Source organism: Dermacentor variabilis, chromosome 11 (assembly GCF_050947875.1).
Source record: "Dermacentor variabilis isolate Ectoservices chromosome 11, ASM5094787v1, whole genome shotgun sequence".
Classification (NCBI taxonomy): domain Eukaryota; kingdom Metazoa; phylum Arthropoda; class Arachnida; order Ixodida; family Ixodidae; genus Dermacentor; species Dermacentor variabilis.
In genome coordinates, this window is record NC_134578.1 from 19150478 (window position 1) to 19165420 (window position 14943).

The window sequence follows — 14943 nt, forward strand, 5'->3', positions numbered from 1 at the left end:
CTGTTTTTCTCAAATGAGAGAAAGTTGTATTTTTGCATGAAAGAACAAGGTGTGCGGTACTGCAAAGGACTTTCCTTTTTTAGGTCATGGCAAACAGGTGCGCGTTACAATCGAGTAAATACGGTACACCAAAATCCCGATCTCCGCAACAATCCATATATCAGATGCTGCGTGGCGCTGACCTCCTGCAAGCATACTTGTTCTAACAAGCGGTGACCACTTCTTGTATCATCGGAAATATTCACGTTGAAGAAGCAGCACTGTAGTGGCAAATGCTGTCAAAGAAAGCACTGATATTCAATGTATTGACAGCACCTGAGCACAGATTGTACTAGTCAATCATTCTTTTACAAGAAAATACAGCATCTGGCATAGCAAATCAGCAGACAAAAGACAATCAGGTAGGTTAAATGAAAAAAAGCAGCAGCTCAGCCCGAAACGATGTCAAAAACAGCAGAATGAGTGGGCCAAGAAGAAAGCAATGGCAAGACAAGGATGCAATACATGCAAGTTTCTGCAACCACCACCAAGGCAAAATAAAAGAATAGTGGCAATTCGACCGCACAATTCGAGCCCACAAGTCATACAGCAGGAATAAAATAGCATGTAGCACATTTATTGAATTTTAAGACAATCACGGCTACAGAGCAAGTCGCAGAGGTACAGTATGCGCCAGTGTTAAAAGAAACAATTCGGCTATCAATTACAGCTAAATTGCTTTATCCATACACAACAACCAGCCATACCACCAGTTTCTCCTCCCAAATCTCTTGTGCACCAAAACAGAAAGGTGCTCTTGTCTACACCAAGTAGCTCTTTGGTCTGCTCGCACAAAGTATAGGAAAACTGTAACGGTTTCTGGATTCACATAAGCATCATTGTTTTGTAAGGCTGCCGTCAGTAATCAATGCCGGCCGCGAGCCAGCTTTGCATTGCAAACCTTACCCGAAGAGCTCTCTGTGATTGGCAAGCACAGCAATACCACAGGCTGGCCTATACACATGGCTAATGAAGCAATAATGAGCCAACCACCAATGCACCAGCTACAATCACACATGAATCTTGCAGCTGGTTATGGCCACATGACAACCATCACCTGATGACAGCAAGCAAATGTGCAGAAGCCTGTTTTACAGTAAATAACTGTTGAGGATACCTGGGCTTTCTTTAACATTGCATGCATGATCAATACCACCACCTTGACAACATGGCAAGATATTAGAAGTACTTGGCGGCTACCAGAAAACATTTTTCACATATTATGCAACAAAGCACTAAAAAAATAAAGCATGCAGCAAGGCACTAGAGCTGCAGTGGGTTTTATACATCATAGCAGCATACCAGAGCACTGCCAATACAGCTAGCTTCCCAAACAAGATGATGCAGAATGAGGTAAATGATGCTCAAGATTTAGCACACGACTGTACATAACTTAATCTGTCACAGTTCAGAGTGCATGGGTACATGGTCTGCCAGTGCCGTGATACCAATAGCCCTATCCATTTTCTCGCTGCACTCAAGTGAGGGTAATCCACCATGAGGGTAATCCTGAGGGTAATCCTGAAGAATAAACTTGAACTTGAACTTGAGAATGCCACTGTCGATTTTTCAGGTGAATTATCAGGGGGATGCAGGTGGGGGCTCGTTGACTCTTTGACTTATCTTCCCCTTCCCACTTGTTAAACTGAAAGGCTAATCTGGTTTGTCACGTTTAAAATACCATCAAGGACCGATTTTGCTGACGCTCAATTTTTCGGACATGCCCGATAATTTAGACACCTTCGCGGCACCACCACAAATGTCAGAGTCAATGTATAAAAACATCTGAAATTTTCGATGCAAAAACCCTTCACCGTCCGATTTTCCAGACTTTTTGCCATCATCGCAGGTTCAAAACGGCATTATCGAAGCCACTTTATCTCGCCGCCTCGAACAGCCACTCTCGCATGCAGACCTGCTGGCAGCCATAGCCACCACCGTAGAAATGCTAGGCCTACTTGCTTTGACGTTCGCGACCAAACTTCTTGCTGTTCGGTGCCGTGTTTTACAGTGAAGCTGTATATCACTAGTCGATTCATCCGTCCGTCCATCACCTGTACGCCGAAAATTCCTCCGACGCAACCCCATGCTCATGCGCGAAATAAACAAAAAAAAGGGAAAGAGAGACGTGCGATTAGCCAACACCACCTAGATAGCACAAGACCTGTTTGCTCCGATCCATGCCGTCACGCTACCTGGCCCAAAATTTATATTGACAAGGTTGGTGTGATGAAAGCGGGCACGTCAAAATCACTGTTGCCTACTCGGGAGCATCCCTATTATATTCTGGGGCAGTCGGACCACATAACATGACGTCATGGATCAGAGTGAAAAGGCCTTGTGCTATCTAGGTGGTGTTGGATTAGCTGCACCAGTAGCAACGTCGTGGCTCTCCGTCACAGCTAAGCACGGGTGCAGCAGCTTCTCGGCGGCTCCGAAATGGATAGGCCATGCATCATACGTACTCCTGAGGAGCAGGCAGCTTTCGATTAGCAACGCCGCAAGCAGAACTGGGAATTAGCTTGTCTACGCCGTGCCGATGCTGTAGCCTGGGCACAAGAACAGGCTCGTGCAGCCACGCACAAGCAGCAACTGCGTACCGAGGATCCGGCAGCCTACCAAGCCGCCGTTTAATGAATTGTGGGGATTAACCCAGTGATAAACACCGGGGCCGCACGTTTCAGCCTCGCTGGTTAAGGGGGGACACGGCTCTTTGAGGTGAAAAAATTGTGAAAAATATATTTTTTGAAAATCACATTTTCAATACCTACAGCTATTATTCCTTTAATTCACCAAGTTTCCCATTCACGGAAGAGTATTTTGCCTGCAATATCAATTTATAACATCACTGTGAGCTCAATTCTGCACAACCCAGCTCTTTTCCTACGTGCGCAATTACAGCCATGTTGGTCTCGTTGGAAAGAGGAGCCTTTCTTCTTCAATTTCCTGCCAAAAGTGACTCTGCCGGCTCGCCGGTGACACTGCAATCCGAAGAGAGAGAGAAAAAAAGTCCAGACACGAGATCCCATCTGTCAACTAGTGCACGTGACCAGAAACGCGTGCTGTGGTTGGATGCGCGAGGTTCCTGCCGTCTGCTCCACACTGCAGGCGATGTGACGGCGCCTCTCATAGGTTTGTGACAAGTGAGCAACGATGCCTGATCCACCGGGGAAGTTCGCCACAGGGCACAAGTTCAGCAAAAAGAAGAGATTAGCTTAGAACTTTCAAAAGCGTTCCATTCCGTCAGAAAACGACAATAGTCCACTGATTACCACAAGTGATGCCGAAGTAGGCCTAGCCACCTCACCAACGAGAGTGTTCGGACAGCAGCCAAGTTCAGTGTGACACTGCAATGTTGCAGCATGTGGATTTGCTGCAGAGGGAGACGAATGTCCACCCCAAAAAACTTAAAAGTTCTTGCTTCAAGGCTAGAAACAAAGTTGGATTTCCTCACTCGCGCCCACGATGTTGGGGCGGCACCAGTCGACACTGAGGCAGGCTTCACTATCGTCAGTTTGGACTCTATAAACACACTGATGTCGTTTGTCAAGTGCAAATTATGCAGCGGTAGCGTCACAGTAGGCAAACGCGAACGAAAATATGGCCTCGCCATAAAGATCGTTATCACGTGCACATGCTGCAGTGATGTCGCGTTGACGTGGAGTTCTCCCTGCATGAATGGGAACCAGAAGAGCACCCCGTTCATTGTGAACTTTCTTGCCACACGTGCGATGCAAGCCACTGGGAATCAGCAACAGCACTAAACGATGCTTTTGCCACATTTTGGTTGCCGTAGTCAGAGCGACTACATTCCTGGTGACTTTTAGCCCCTTTCACTGCAAATATTGCAAAATTTTTTCCACACTTTTGATTAAAAGTGAATGCCTTTCTTCTCGTTTTCTCAAAACATATTTCTCACTTCTTGCTGATTTGCGGCAGCGACGTTTCTGCCTTCAAGGCAGGCAGAGCCATAATTTTTGTTGTGGCTCGTAGCTGAGTGTGCAAGGCACACAGTGGAAGGAACAGACTTTTGAATTCCTAAAGAATTACTAAAATTTGTTATATCAAAAACTTATCCCTACCCTTGTGTTCATTATGTTTTCTAATACCTAGGCATGTGCAATATGAATTGTTGTAATGCGCTCATTTTTCTATTGTTTCTGCAAATAATGAACAACGAATTTCATTCATCTTCCGAACTAAATGGCCTATTGCAAAAAGAATTACGTATATGAAATCACCACAAAAATCTTAAGACTGGAAAGTTTCATTCATATGGATGAAAAACAAAAAAAAGGAACATTATTTCATTAGCAGTGTCCCCTATTAGCCATCTGTACTGAGTGCTTGGGCGGTGATTTTTCATTTAAAGAACTTGCTGCTGTCTGGAATGGCACTGACTCCGCCTTTGTAATCCTCGCCAATAGCTTTGAAGCTTCAAAAACAACGCACTGCATAATGCCGGTTCCCTTAAGCCCGCTTCGCCTTCATACAGCAGTGTTACGCGGTGAAGCATTGGCGAAGTACTGCGGTGAAGCATATCAAGAGTGGGAAGGGGCAATTGTCACGGGACGCAGTACGCATTCTTTAATTATACACATGTGCACCTGCCGTCTGCCGTCGTAGTATGAGTACGAGCACCGATATGCTTAATAAGTGTATCAGCAGGCCTTCAGAGCTATTTCTAACGTGCCTACAGCAACTTGAGCCCTTGGGGGCAGTAAAAGGCATGCATTCACATTTTTTTTCATGTTTTCGCGGCCCCTAGGGAGTCCGAAAAATTGGACGTTGACTGTATATGTGCTTTGTACCACAGTTTCATTTCAAACCGCTAAGGACTACAACCTTTCTGGCAGCAGTGGTGCAGCAATGCTTGTCATAACAGTGCTTGAATTATTATGCGCAAGACCACAAGGTAAAACACCTGTTCGCTACGTATGGCTTTACAGGCACCAAGACGTGCAAAGGCCTGCCTGTATTTCGTTGCAAGATTCCCCATAGCAGCAGCAAGCTTTGCAAGCAGTGTCGCTGAGAGCAAGCATGCATGTGCAGGTGCGTCAGCACAGAAGCACGTGCAAGTTGGGTGCAGCAACCTGGCGGAGGTGATGGGAACAGTGGCAGCAGTTGTTGGAGTCCCTTACTTGAGCCACTGTGAACTCCACCTCGTCACTCGGATGCAAGGTCATGTCCGGGTCAAGCAGCTCGCAGGTCTTGAAGTAGATCTGGCTGTCGCGATCCTGGCAGCTGATAAAGCCAAAGCTTTCCTTCACTGTGGCCACAACACCCTACAACACGCGCCAAGAGGGAGGGCACAAGGAAAAAAAAGTCCACTGCTTGCCAACGCTCTTGCCAAGAGACCAGTTTCTATGACAACCCCCACAACCTTACCACACAGGGCTATGGCTAATGACTAATGGCTATGACTATGGATAATGACAGGGCACTAAGCATGCCTCGTTGGCACTAAGGTTATTAAAACCCCTTCGGTGAGGATGTCGTTCGTCATACTAAGAGACTCTTTACGGCAACCAGTGCAGGACTGCCGAGCATGGGTACATCTAGACAAGACAAGTGGTGTGCGTCTGGTCAAACGGCAATGTGTAAAATGAAAAGGTTGCCGCCGCTATCGTGAAGAGACCCAGAGCTGGTCAAACATGGCTACAGCTAGAACAGACATTGAGTGCGCCTCCGGTGGCACTAAACCTGCAAAGGTGCCCACTCATGAAAAGACCATCATTCATGACCACTCCTGTCCCACCATGCTTGTCAGGACTATAGCAAATAACAAGGCACTATAGTATTACCTCAATACATCAAATGCAAATGTGTTAAGGTTTCTTTATACGAGGTGTGACACAAAAGAAACGAGACTGGTCCAATAACTTATTGTACTTACTGAATCAGTTCTCTGTGACATTATCACTTCACAGTCTTCCCCTTCAGCATTCACACACTTCTGCATTCGGCGCTGCTATTGCTGGTAACAGTTCTGGAATGAGGTTCTTGGAAGGCCCTTCAAGAGATTCTCCGTTTTTGCCTGAACCTCTTCAACCAAGTTAAAATGGGTTACCTTTAAGCAAGATTTAACTTTAGGAAGTGAAACAAAGTCGCATGGAGCCAAATCAGGTAAATAAGGAGGATGCCCCATCACAGTAATATTTTTGCTGGTCAGAAACTGCTTGACAGATAGGGCCGTGTGAGCAGGTACACTGTCCTGGTGCAACAGCCATCCATCACTCCACAACTGTGACCTTTTTTTCCAAAATTTTTTTTTCACGAAGTCTTTTTAGTACTTCAATGTAGTAGTGTGGATTAACAGTTTGACCACTGGGAACCCACTCAATCATTACAATTCCGCTAATGTCGAAGAAGACGATTAACATTGCCTTGAATTTTGATTTTGACATGCGTGCTTTTTTGGGTCTTGGGGATCCTGGAGACTTCCACTGCATTGACTGTCGCTTACTTTCTGGGTCTTAGGTAAAAATACATGTCTCATCACATGTTACAACATATTCCAACAAATTTGGCTCATTTGCAATGCGTTCTATTATGTCCGCACACACGTCGTTACGGCACTGTTTTTGGTCCACGGACAGAACTTCTGGAACAACCTTCACGAAAATCTTCGTCATGTGTAATTCGTCCAATAAAATGCGTCGAACAGCTTCCTTATCCAAGTGAACTAACTCTGCCACTGCACGAACACTTAATCTTCGGTTACCACTGATCACATCACGAACTTTGGCAATGTTTTGATCTGTAATCGCCGACCTTGGGCGCCCAGCACGTTCATCATCTTCCACACTGTCCCTTCCCCCTGAAAACCACTTATGCCATTCAAACACACGTGCACGAGACGAGGTTACATCTTCACAAGCCTCGGTTATTATTTGAAATATTTCCGTGGCTGATTTCTTAAGTTTCACAAGAAACTTGATGTTGATTCGCTGTTCGGTTTTTACATCAGAAATTTTTCCGGCAGAATGCAGTTGCACGTGTTCACTCAATGACGCAGCAATCCCAACTGGCGTGATCGGTTCCGTCGAAACTGGAGGCATGAATAGAGGAGGTGTGTGGGATTACGTCAGCAAAACAGTTGTTGCCAACTCCACTCTTTTTTCAAGCTACACACTTAGTCTCGTTTCTTTTGTGTCACACCTCGTACATCTGTTATAAAGGTACAGTCAATCCCACTTATATTGATCTCAGATATGACGATTTACCGGTTATGACGACCACATTTCCCTGCATTTGCGATTTTCCGACCCTGCCCATCGAAACTGCACCCAGAGATAAACCTTTTCAACAGCGTCGTATTACTACGAGCACTTCAAAACTAGTGCAGTGAAAGGAGTGTGCACACAAAGTTCCGAAGCAGAGCAGTGCATCTGCCCGCCTCGTTCCAACCGCGACGGAAATACGGGCACCGAGATGAGCGAGTGCTGCGTGTGGATCTCAGACGCCATGAGAAAACCCACTCGCTTTCAACCATGCTAGGGTAACCACGCATGCTTGCAAGGCACGTCTCCAGCAAGCTTTCTGGTAAGGCAGTATGGTGGCTGTGGCCTCCGAGATGATGGCACTGGTGCTATCTTGGGTGTGACCGACGGCGGCACTCTAGTTTTTGCGCAGTTCTCCGTGCGGCTCCGTGTGCAATCTCGGAGGGTACAACAGTTCCACTGTCATTTCTGCACAGTTTTCTATGCAGTAGCGTGTGCTATACGCCTACTTCAATTATTTGAAACAATCTGGACTAACAGCCCCTCAAGCGCTGCTTGTTTATCATTGCTGTGGACATTAAATGGCCAGAGTCCACATGAACGCAGTACGACGCGCCAATTTCACGCAAAGCTGCAAAGGGTCTGCAGTTTCTATGCCGTTACTGGGAGATTGCGGTTTGCGGACGCTTTGTTTACATAATCCCTGACAAACATTCACAATGATGTTCTAGCTTTGCAGCTTCATAATTTTTCAACCGAAGCAACACAGAAAACCTAACTTCCAGTTACAGCTGACGCCGCAGCCACCACAACAGCTTTTGCTTCCAGCGAACTAGAACGCTCCACTATTGCATGCAGAATCCATTTGTGTCCCACTGACAGTAAAATGTATCACAAGCTTCTGAAAAAAAAAAAAATGGCGGCAGCTGCACTCGTAGTTTTGAAATGGCCGGTTATCGGAACCAGGCAGGCGCCATTTCGAAAGAGCTATGGTGCCGCATTTCGTTCTTCAGATAAAGTTTTTAACAGAAACTTGCAGCTGAGTCCAGAATAGAATTGAAGAGACTAAAAATGTGACTTTCAGACCAAAGGTGTTGTATAGTAACTGTCAAAACCAGCTAGTGTCGTTAATTTTTGTATGTTTTGAAGGCTGAGTCGACATCTCATGAGCTGCTGATACAATGATTGCTTTTCGCGAACTATAGAGTTCAAAATAAAAAGCTTCGACTGTATTAAAAAAAAAAATAGAAAAAGAATGACTACCTCCCCCAGGTACTGCTGTTGTAGCGAAGGGTCATTAGAATGGAGAGCTCTAGAAGCCCGTACTAGCTAGAAAATTCTGATGGGGTTACATAAAACTATGCACAACTAAAAAGTTCACAGCACTTCGTTCCTTACATCTCATATACCAGGCTGATGAATATCAAAAGCTTATGACAAGAGACCTCTCATCCGTAACACTGCACCCAACAATGGTGCTTCACTAGCTGCTCAGTAAGAACAAACAATTTAAAGTTCCTCCTGCGTGCCAAGTACAACACATGTTAATCCACAGAGCTCTTTCAATTCATGGTTTAAAGGAAAGACAGCAAGACTGATGCCATTCGGCAATGCCACGGCACAGTCCGGGAAGGCTCACCACTTGTCGAGACTCGTTGGCAAACGTCTGGTCGAGCAATTCAATGTTGGTGGCCCGCTGGAGGCCGTCCCGGCGGTCGGTGGCGATGCTGAACTGGACTTGGTCGCCGACTTGGAGGGAGTACTCGCACTTTGGGTCACGTTCACCATAAGGCATCTCCAGTTCTCTGCGGACAAAACAGTGCGCAATGAGTGAATGAAAGGTAGGCATACAGTTCTCTGGCAAAAACAACAAGGAACCTTGTTGATACATTCCCAGTTTTAAATCACCACTGGTCACTTCGCAGAACTTGTTGTGCGGCAGAGAAAGATCACCATCACTGTGTTCAGATTGTCCCCTGTTGCCAATCTCAACACTACTCATTAGGAGGTAGATGAAGGAACATGGAGTTGATCCACACCAACATTTGCGATACTCTGTCTCTTGACCTTTGATACATTCCTTCAATGTACAGTGTAACTCTGGTTATATGTCCACCGGTTTTGCAACGACCCAGGTTTTACGATGGATTAGCGCAGCCCCGGCGAAGTCCCCATAGAAGCAATGCATTAAAAACCCTGATTATAGGACGCAATTTTACGCCCGACCCAAGTTACCGTATTTACACGATTGTAAGTCGACCCCTTTTTTAAAATTTGAAAGTCTAAAGTTGGGGGGTCGACTTACAATCGAAACCAAAACATGGCCCCGCCCAAAAAAAAGCGATACCAATGAGAGCTACAACGTAGTTACAATTTTATGTTTGCTCTATGGTCCTACCCGTATCTTTTCGCTATCCCGCGTGTTTGTTTGCTTTTCGGAAGGGGTTTTCAACATTTTTGAGAGTCTTGCAACACTCATGGGGGGTGTCGATAGTTGATGGAAGGGCCGCTGTTCCCATTTGCGGCGGCACCCTTAGAACGGCGGCGCTTGCGGGGAGTATCGGTAGCTCATGGAAGAGCAGACACCGTTCGCGGGTTTCTCTTTCTCTGTTTAAAGGCATTGGCATTGGTTTGACCAACTTTTTGACGCGCTCCACTTGACTGCCGGCTACGTGCTACTTCTATGCTTCCCCAGTCGTCATGAGTGCTGCAGGCCCACTAATCTTTCGGCACTCGTTCACAGCAGCGTTCAAGGGGGCTGCCATCCTTTACACCGAAGAAAGAAATCACTGCGCTGCGGGCCGCAATTTCGATGTTTCTAAACGGGTGGTGCGAGAGTGGCGACTGCAGCGAAGCGAAATTTTCACCCTGTGGCGGCAAGTGAGAAATTTCCCACGTGCCGAAGTCTGGACGTTTTCCGGAGCTGTAGGCTAAGCTTGCGGCAGCGTCGCTGAAATGCGTGATCGGTCCCTGCCAGTGAAGTGTGACGTGGTCATGAAACAAACCCGGACCTTCGCCTTAATTTTAAGGTTCTGCTCTGCCGTGAGTACGAGTGGCTGGCGGCAGAAGACTGCGAAATTACGCCAACCGGACCTGTCAAAAGAGCCTCCCTGACGGCTGCGTGTGGTTGGGTGCATTTGGCGTGGGCTGCTGCATTTGGCGTGGGCTGCTGTTCTGCAAGATGTCCTGGTGCGGTCGTTTGCCAAATTTGAAATTTCGCTGGACCACGACGCGCCGTGGGACCGCAGCAACGATGACGATGGCAGCACTAGTGAAGACGAGTAGTCCAGTGACCATGTCAGCTACTAATAAATTTTCGTTATCGAATGCGCCTTCGGTTTTTTTTTTTTTTCCGGTCAAGCGATATGGGGGGGTCGACTTACATTCGAGTCGACTTACAATCGTGTAAATACGGTATACGACGACCCTCACGAAGCGCAGGACGGAACGGTGGACGAAAGAAGAGTGCTGCAGGTCTCTTTTCTCTCTCCCCCCACCAGCAGCCGCCCACGACGCCCGCTGTCCTGAAATAGCACCTTTTCTTCTCCACAATCACTTTCTCCCTCTCTTCTCGGCGGCGTCGCCCCTTGTTGCGTTGGGGAAGCATTTCTCTCCTTCCAGTTTCTCAGCAGCAGATCGGCAACAAGGTAGCGCGGAGAGGCCTAGATTTATCGCACGTTTTCCACCCAACTGCACAAGCCAGCTGCAGCCGCTGGATGCCATCATCATTAAGTGCGTCAAGCAAGGGTACCGGAAGCGGTAGTGCAGCGTCGAACGGCGGCCATGGAGCGCAGCGAGTCTGAAAAAAAAGATCACTGTGCTCGACGCTATGCATTTCATTGCCAGTTCATGGAACGCAGTGTCGCAAAGCACAATCGCTAACTCGTTTAAGCACTGTGGCTTTAAGCGAGGGACTGCCTTCTCTGCTGGGGAAGCAACAGCCTCGATGCCGCTCGAGGCCAATGCAGGCTTCGCCGACAACAATTTCGAGGGTTTAAACCTCACCACGACCTTCGCCGAGTACGTGGAGGCCGGCGACAACGGTGATCTGCGATTGCGATCTGCGGTGAGGTGTCGCTGGATGACGCCATTGAGGAGGCTTTGCCTAGTGCCAACATCGCTGCGACATCGGACGAGGACAACAAAGATGCCACAGATGCTGTGTCTGTGCCTACCACATTCGCCGAAGTGATACGACACATAGATGGCACCCAGAACTTCATCTGTTCATGCGACGCCGCAGATGACCTCCTTTTGGATGTTGCCCAACTCGAGCGAAAGCTCTTGATTCACGGATCAAACAAGGTCCAAAAGAAACTTACCGACTTTATTTAAAGTTCACGCCGGCTGGTGGGAATCGCGGCAGTGGGCAGTGGAGTGCCGTAAAGGTTCGTTTGAATAAAGCATGATTGGTACCCGTACTGCAGCATTAATTCTTATCGCATTTACTTTTCCGGTAATTTGGGTTTCCAAGCCCTGTAGAGTATGTTAGTAGTTAACATTGAAGTTTCTCGTAAATCCGTCCAGCGAAATAAGTAGTATTTTTATAGGCATAATTTATGTTCGGATTTTACGACAGCCACATTTTACTACGCTTTTTCGCAGTCCTGAGAAAGTCATATAATCGGCGTTCTACTGTACAAGGCTGCATGTATACTCAAAGAGAGTCTCTATTCAAGCGAGTGCTTGAATATAGGCTTTTATTATCGAAGATTCAAATTAAGTACTAAAAGAAGCTACAGCTACGACGACCCTAAAAAGCAAAAGTTCAACTGAACCATCAGGCAGCGATAACTAGCTTTACTAAGCGTGATTTTAATACAGCTGACTTCCATTAATTCAGTCTCGAATGAAGGTCCTGGTCGGCACCCATGCATTACTATGAGCCCGAACTTTATTTGGATTTTAAATTCAGGCTTCGCTGGACATCTCGAACTTGACTAGTCAGCGTGCACGCACCCGAACCCTATATGTTGACTCCAATACAATCTAACCTGTTTATAACCAATTTGGCAGCACTTTGGTCCGAAAACCAAATATTTACCGTCATTTTTGTTCCCAGTGCATTCCCACACCTAACTGCAAACTTCCGTCAGAAATGTCCATCCAAAGAACGGATTCGGGCATTGTGCAGCTCTTTCAAACCGGCGGCCAGTTCCGATCGCCTATCATTTCGAAACTGCAAGGGCAGCTACCATTTTTTACTCGAGAGCTCGTGATATATTTTACCACCAGCGGGACATGCCTGTATTCTGCACACGAGTGAAGTATTCCAGTTGGCCGGAAGCGTAAACTTTTCAAACTACTGCAGCATGCCGCCGTCCTGTGAAAGTCTCGGGCATCATGGAATCGGCATTACGACTGTGCGTCAGCCGCATAAGAGCCGTAAAATTAAGTTATCCATGTTGCTCTGGGCGAAAAAATTCGACGTTCGAAAGATGAAGACGGAACCGCATGGCGCGATTTCAGGCGCGATTGACGCGCAGATGGTGGGACGCGCGCGTCATTTTGACGCGTGCCCAGCATGATCCGTCACGAAATCGCGCCGCCGCGTACTGCTGCTCGGAGTAGTCAAAAACGCGTCGCGCGGCGCGTCCACCAATCAGAGTTCAGGTAAGTCACGTGGCATTTTGGTTCTTTTTTTGCCACCAGATGGCCCTGCTCTCTGCGCATCTCGACGGAACCTCCTTGGCGGATTTTTTTTTTTCTTTTTTTTGCTCGGCAGAACTGGCGCGCGCGTCAAGGAAAACATGTGCTACCGTGATTTCATTCGCGCATCATGTTGGTTCGCGCATCGTGTTCACCTAAAATGAACAAAGCAACCTTCAACGAGGCCCTAATAACTAAAGTGGAGAAGCGTCGCGCCTCATCGCTGATACTGGCAAGACAATTTGCTAATAATATTACCAGTGTATGGTGCTCGCTCTCTTCTCAACCAGGCAGGCCGCACCCACATGTACCTCCTGACCCAGATTTTTTCTTGCTTCAGTATCAGCATCCCCCTTAATAGTAGCAATCGCCTCTTCTGCACGGTAGTAAGCGCCCGACCCTCCTTTTTATATGTGAGGTTGTAAACAAGCAGCGGCTTCTCAGCATGTGGAAGGTACATAGTCGCAGTTTCGCACACAATATTGCTGCTTGAAATTAAGCTTGATAAATACATTTCAGAAAGAAATGTTGCTGTCTAATTACACTCAGATTATTTTTATTGTAGTGTTCTATAAGTTTAAGGGCATATTATATATGCGATAACAGAGACAATACATGTCGTTGAGAGTTATGTTGTCTGGCAACCCGGAAAACGCGGCGCGAAAGCGCCGCTCCTTTTTTTTGTACGGGTGCTCGCGCGGCCGCCCGTCTCGCAATACATAAGTTAACCGGCACCCAACCGGGATCTTCTGATAATGGTGTAGTAACCGCCGATCCTTTGCAAACATTGTGTGGTGGCAGCGCGTGCTGCAGCGTTCTCGCCAGCTCGGGCAGCGCTGACAGGTAGGCTTGAGCGGCCGTTGTTCGCATGGTGGAAAGACACAGATGGTCGTTCCAAATGGATGAACCCGGCACAATGCATATGGTGCCAAGTGGACAATTGCACAAAAACGTGAGCGATGCCGTCATTGCACTGGCGCACGCCTAGCGCCCTGCTGTTTACGATGCGTGCGGCCTGCCTCCACCATGAAGGCGTGCCTTGATAACGCGTGACCATTCGTGACCTTCGCAGCTTCCGAAATCGGCGCAAGGCTGTTGCTCACTCATCTTGCCGGCCGCATCATCGTAGCAATTTGGACTGGAGCGGGGCGCCCAGTTTTGTCAAGCTTCTGTGCTTTGGTACTTCACGCGTGCCCTTTTTTTGCCATGGCTGGGTTCGATGCGTTCATGGTAGCGGTACGGTGATTTAAAAAATGTTCGTTATGTCTGGAGGCAGTTTCCATAGGAAGGGTCCGAAAATTGTAAATGCACTGAAATGTAGTCGTTATAACCGATAGATCATTGCATCTGGGATCACTATAATTGGGCTCAACAGTAGCAACTCCTTTACTGGCAGAGTCTGTCTGGGCAGAAGTTCGGGGACAGTGAATACATTGAAGTTTTATTCCAATGGAAACGTTTATTTTTGGTGTGCCCTACAAAGATTTTTAAGCAATAACGGTAGCTCGCCTATGTCTGATCATGGTGTTAACCTGATTCTAATGCGCACCCCTTTTTCCAAAGAAAATTGGGCGGAAAACTGCGTTCACAGCGGTGGTATGCTTTACCATCTAATGTTGCTGTATTGCAACGAAGCTGACTTTATATACAACTGTGCGGCAAAGCTAACTTTAGTAAACTGGCTTCCACTGTGCAACACATATCCTTGCCCATTCTTCCTGAAAAAAGAAATCCTTTAGGTTTTGCCTTCGTTTAGGAGCTTCAATATTATCTATATGTTAGTCATCTATTTTGGACACATTGTAAGCGGGCGCACATTTGATTCGGGCCCGTTGGAATCCGGCAAATACTGCCAAATGAATCAGCGTGTTTCGACCTCTTTTTCAGCACTTTAATTTAACCCGCCGGATAATTCTACCAATTTCGTCGATCCCATCAAGGTCGAATTACCAAAAGTCGACGTAGTTTGTTTCCTTCATATAAGGTTTTGTGTGAGAACAGCCTTCAGTCTCATCAGTAGTGCAACAAGGGC

The 14943-nt window shown here is 47.0% G+C and overlaps 1 protein-coding gene across 2 annotated transcripts in view; it reads right to left on the reverse strand.

Moving 5' to 3' along the window:
* Positions 1–14943, reverse strand: part of LOC142564377 (RNA-binding protein Unr-like) — a 47974-nt gene that overhangs the window by 21384 nt on the left and 11647 nt on the right. Inside the window, exons 8-9 of one of the 2 annotated variants that reach the window (XM_075675363.1) lie at positions 8902–9067; positions 5181–5324 (exon numbers count right to left, since the gene is read on the reverse strand). In XM_075675363.1, coding sequence (XP_075531478.1) covers positions 5181–5324; positions 8902–9067 — 310 coding nt within the window. The remainder of the gene's footprint in view (positions 1–5180; positions 5325–8901; positions 9068–14943) is intronic. The other variant, XM_075675364.1, reaches the window with a different exon arrangement.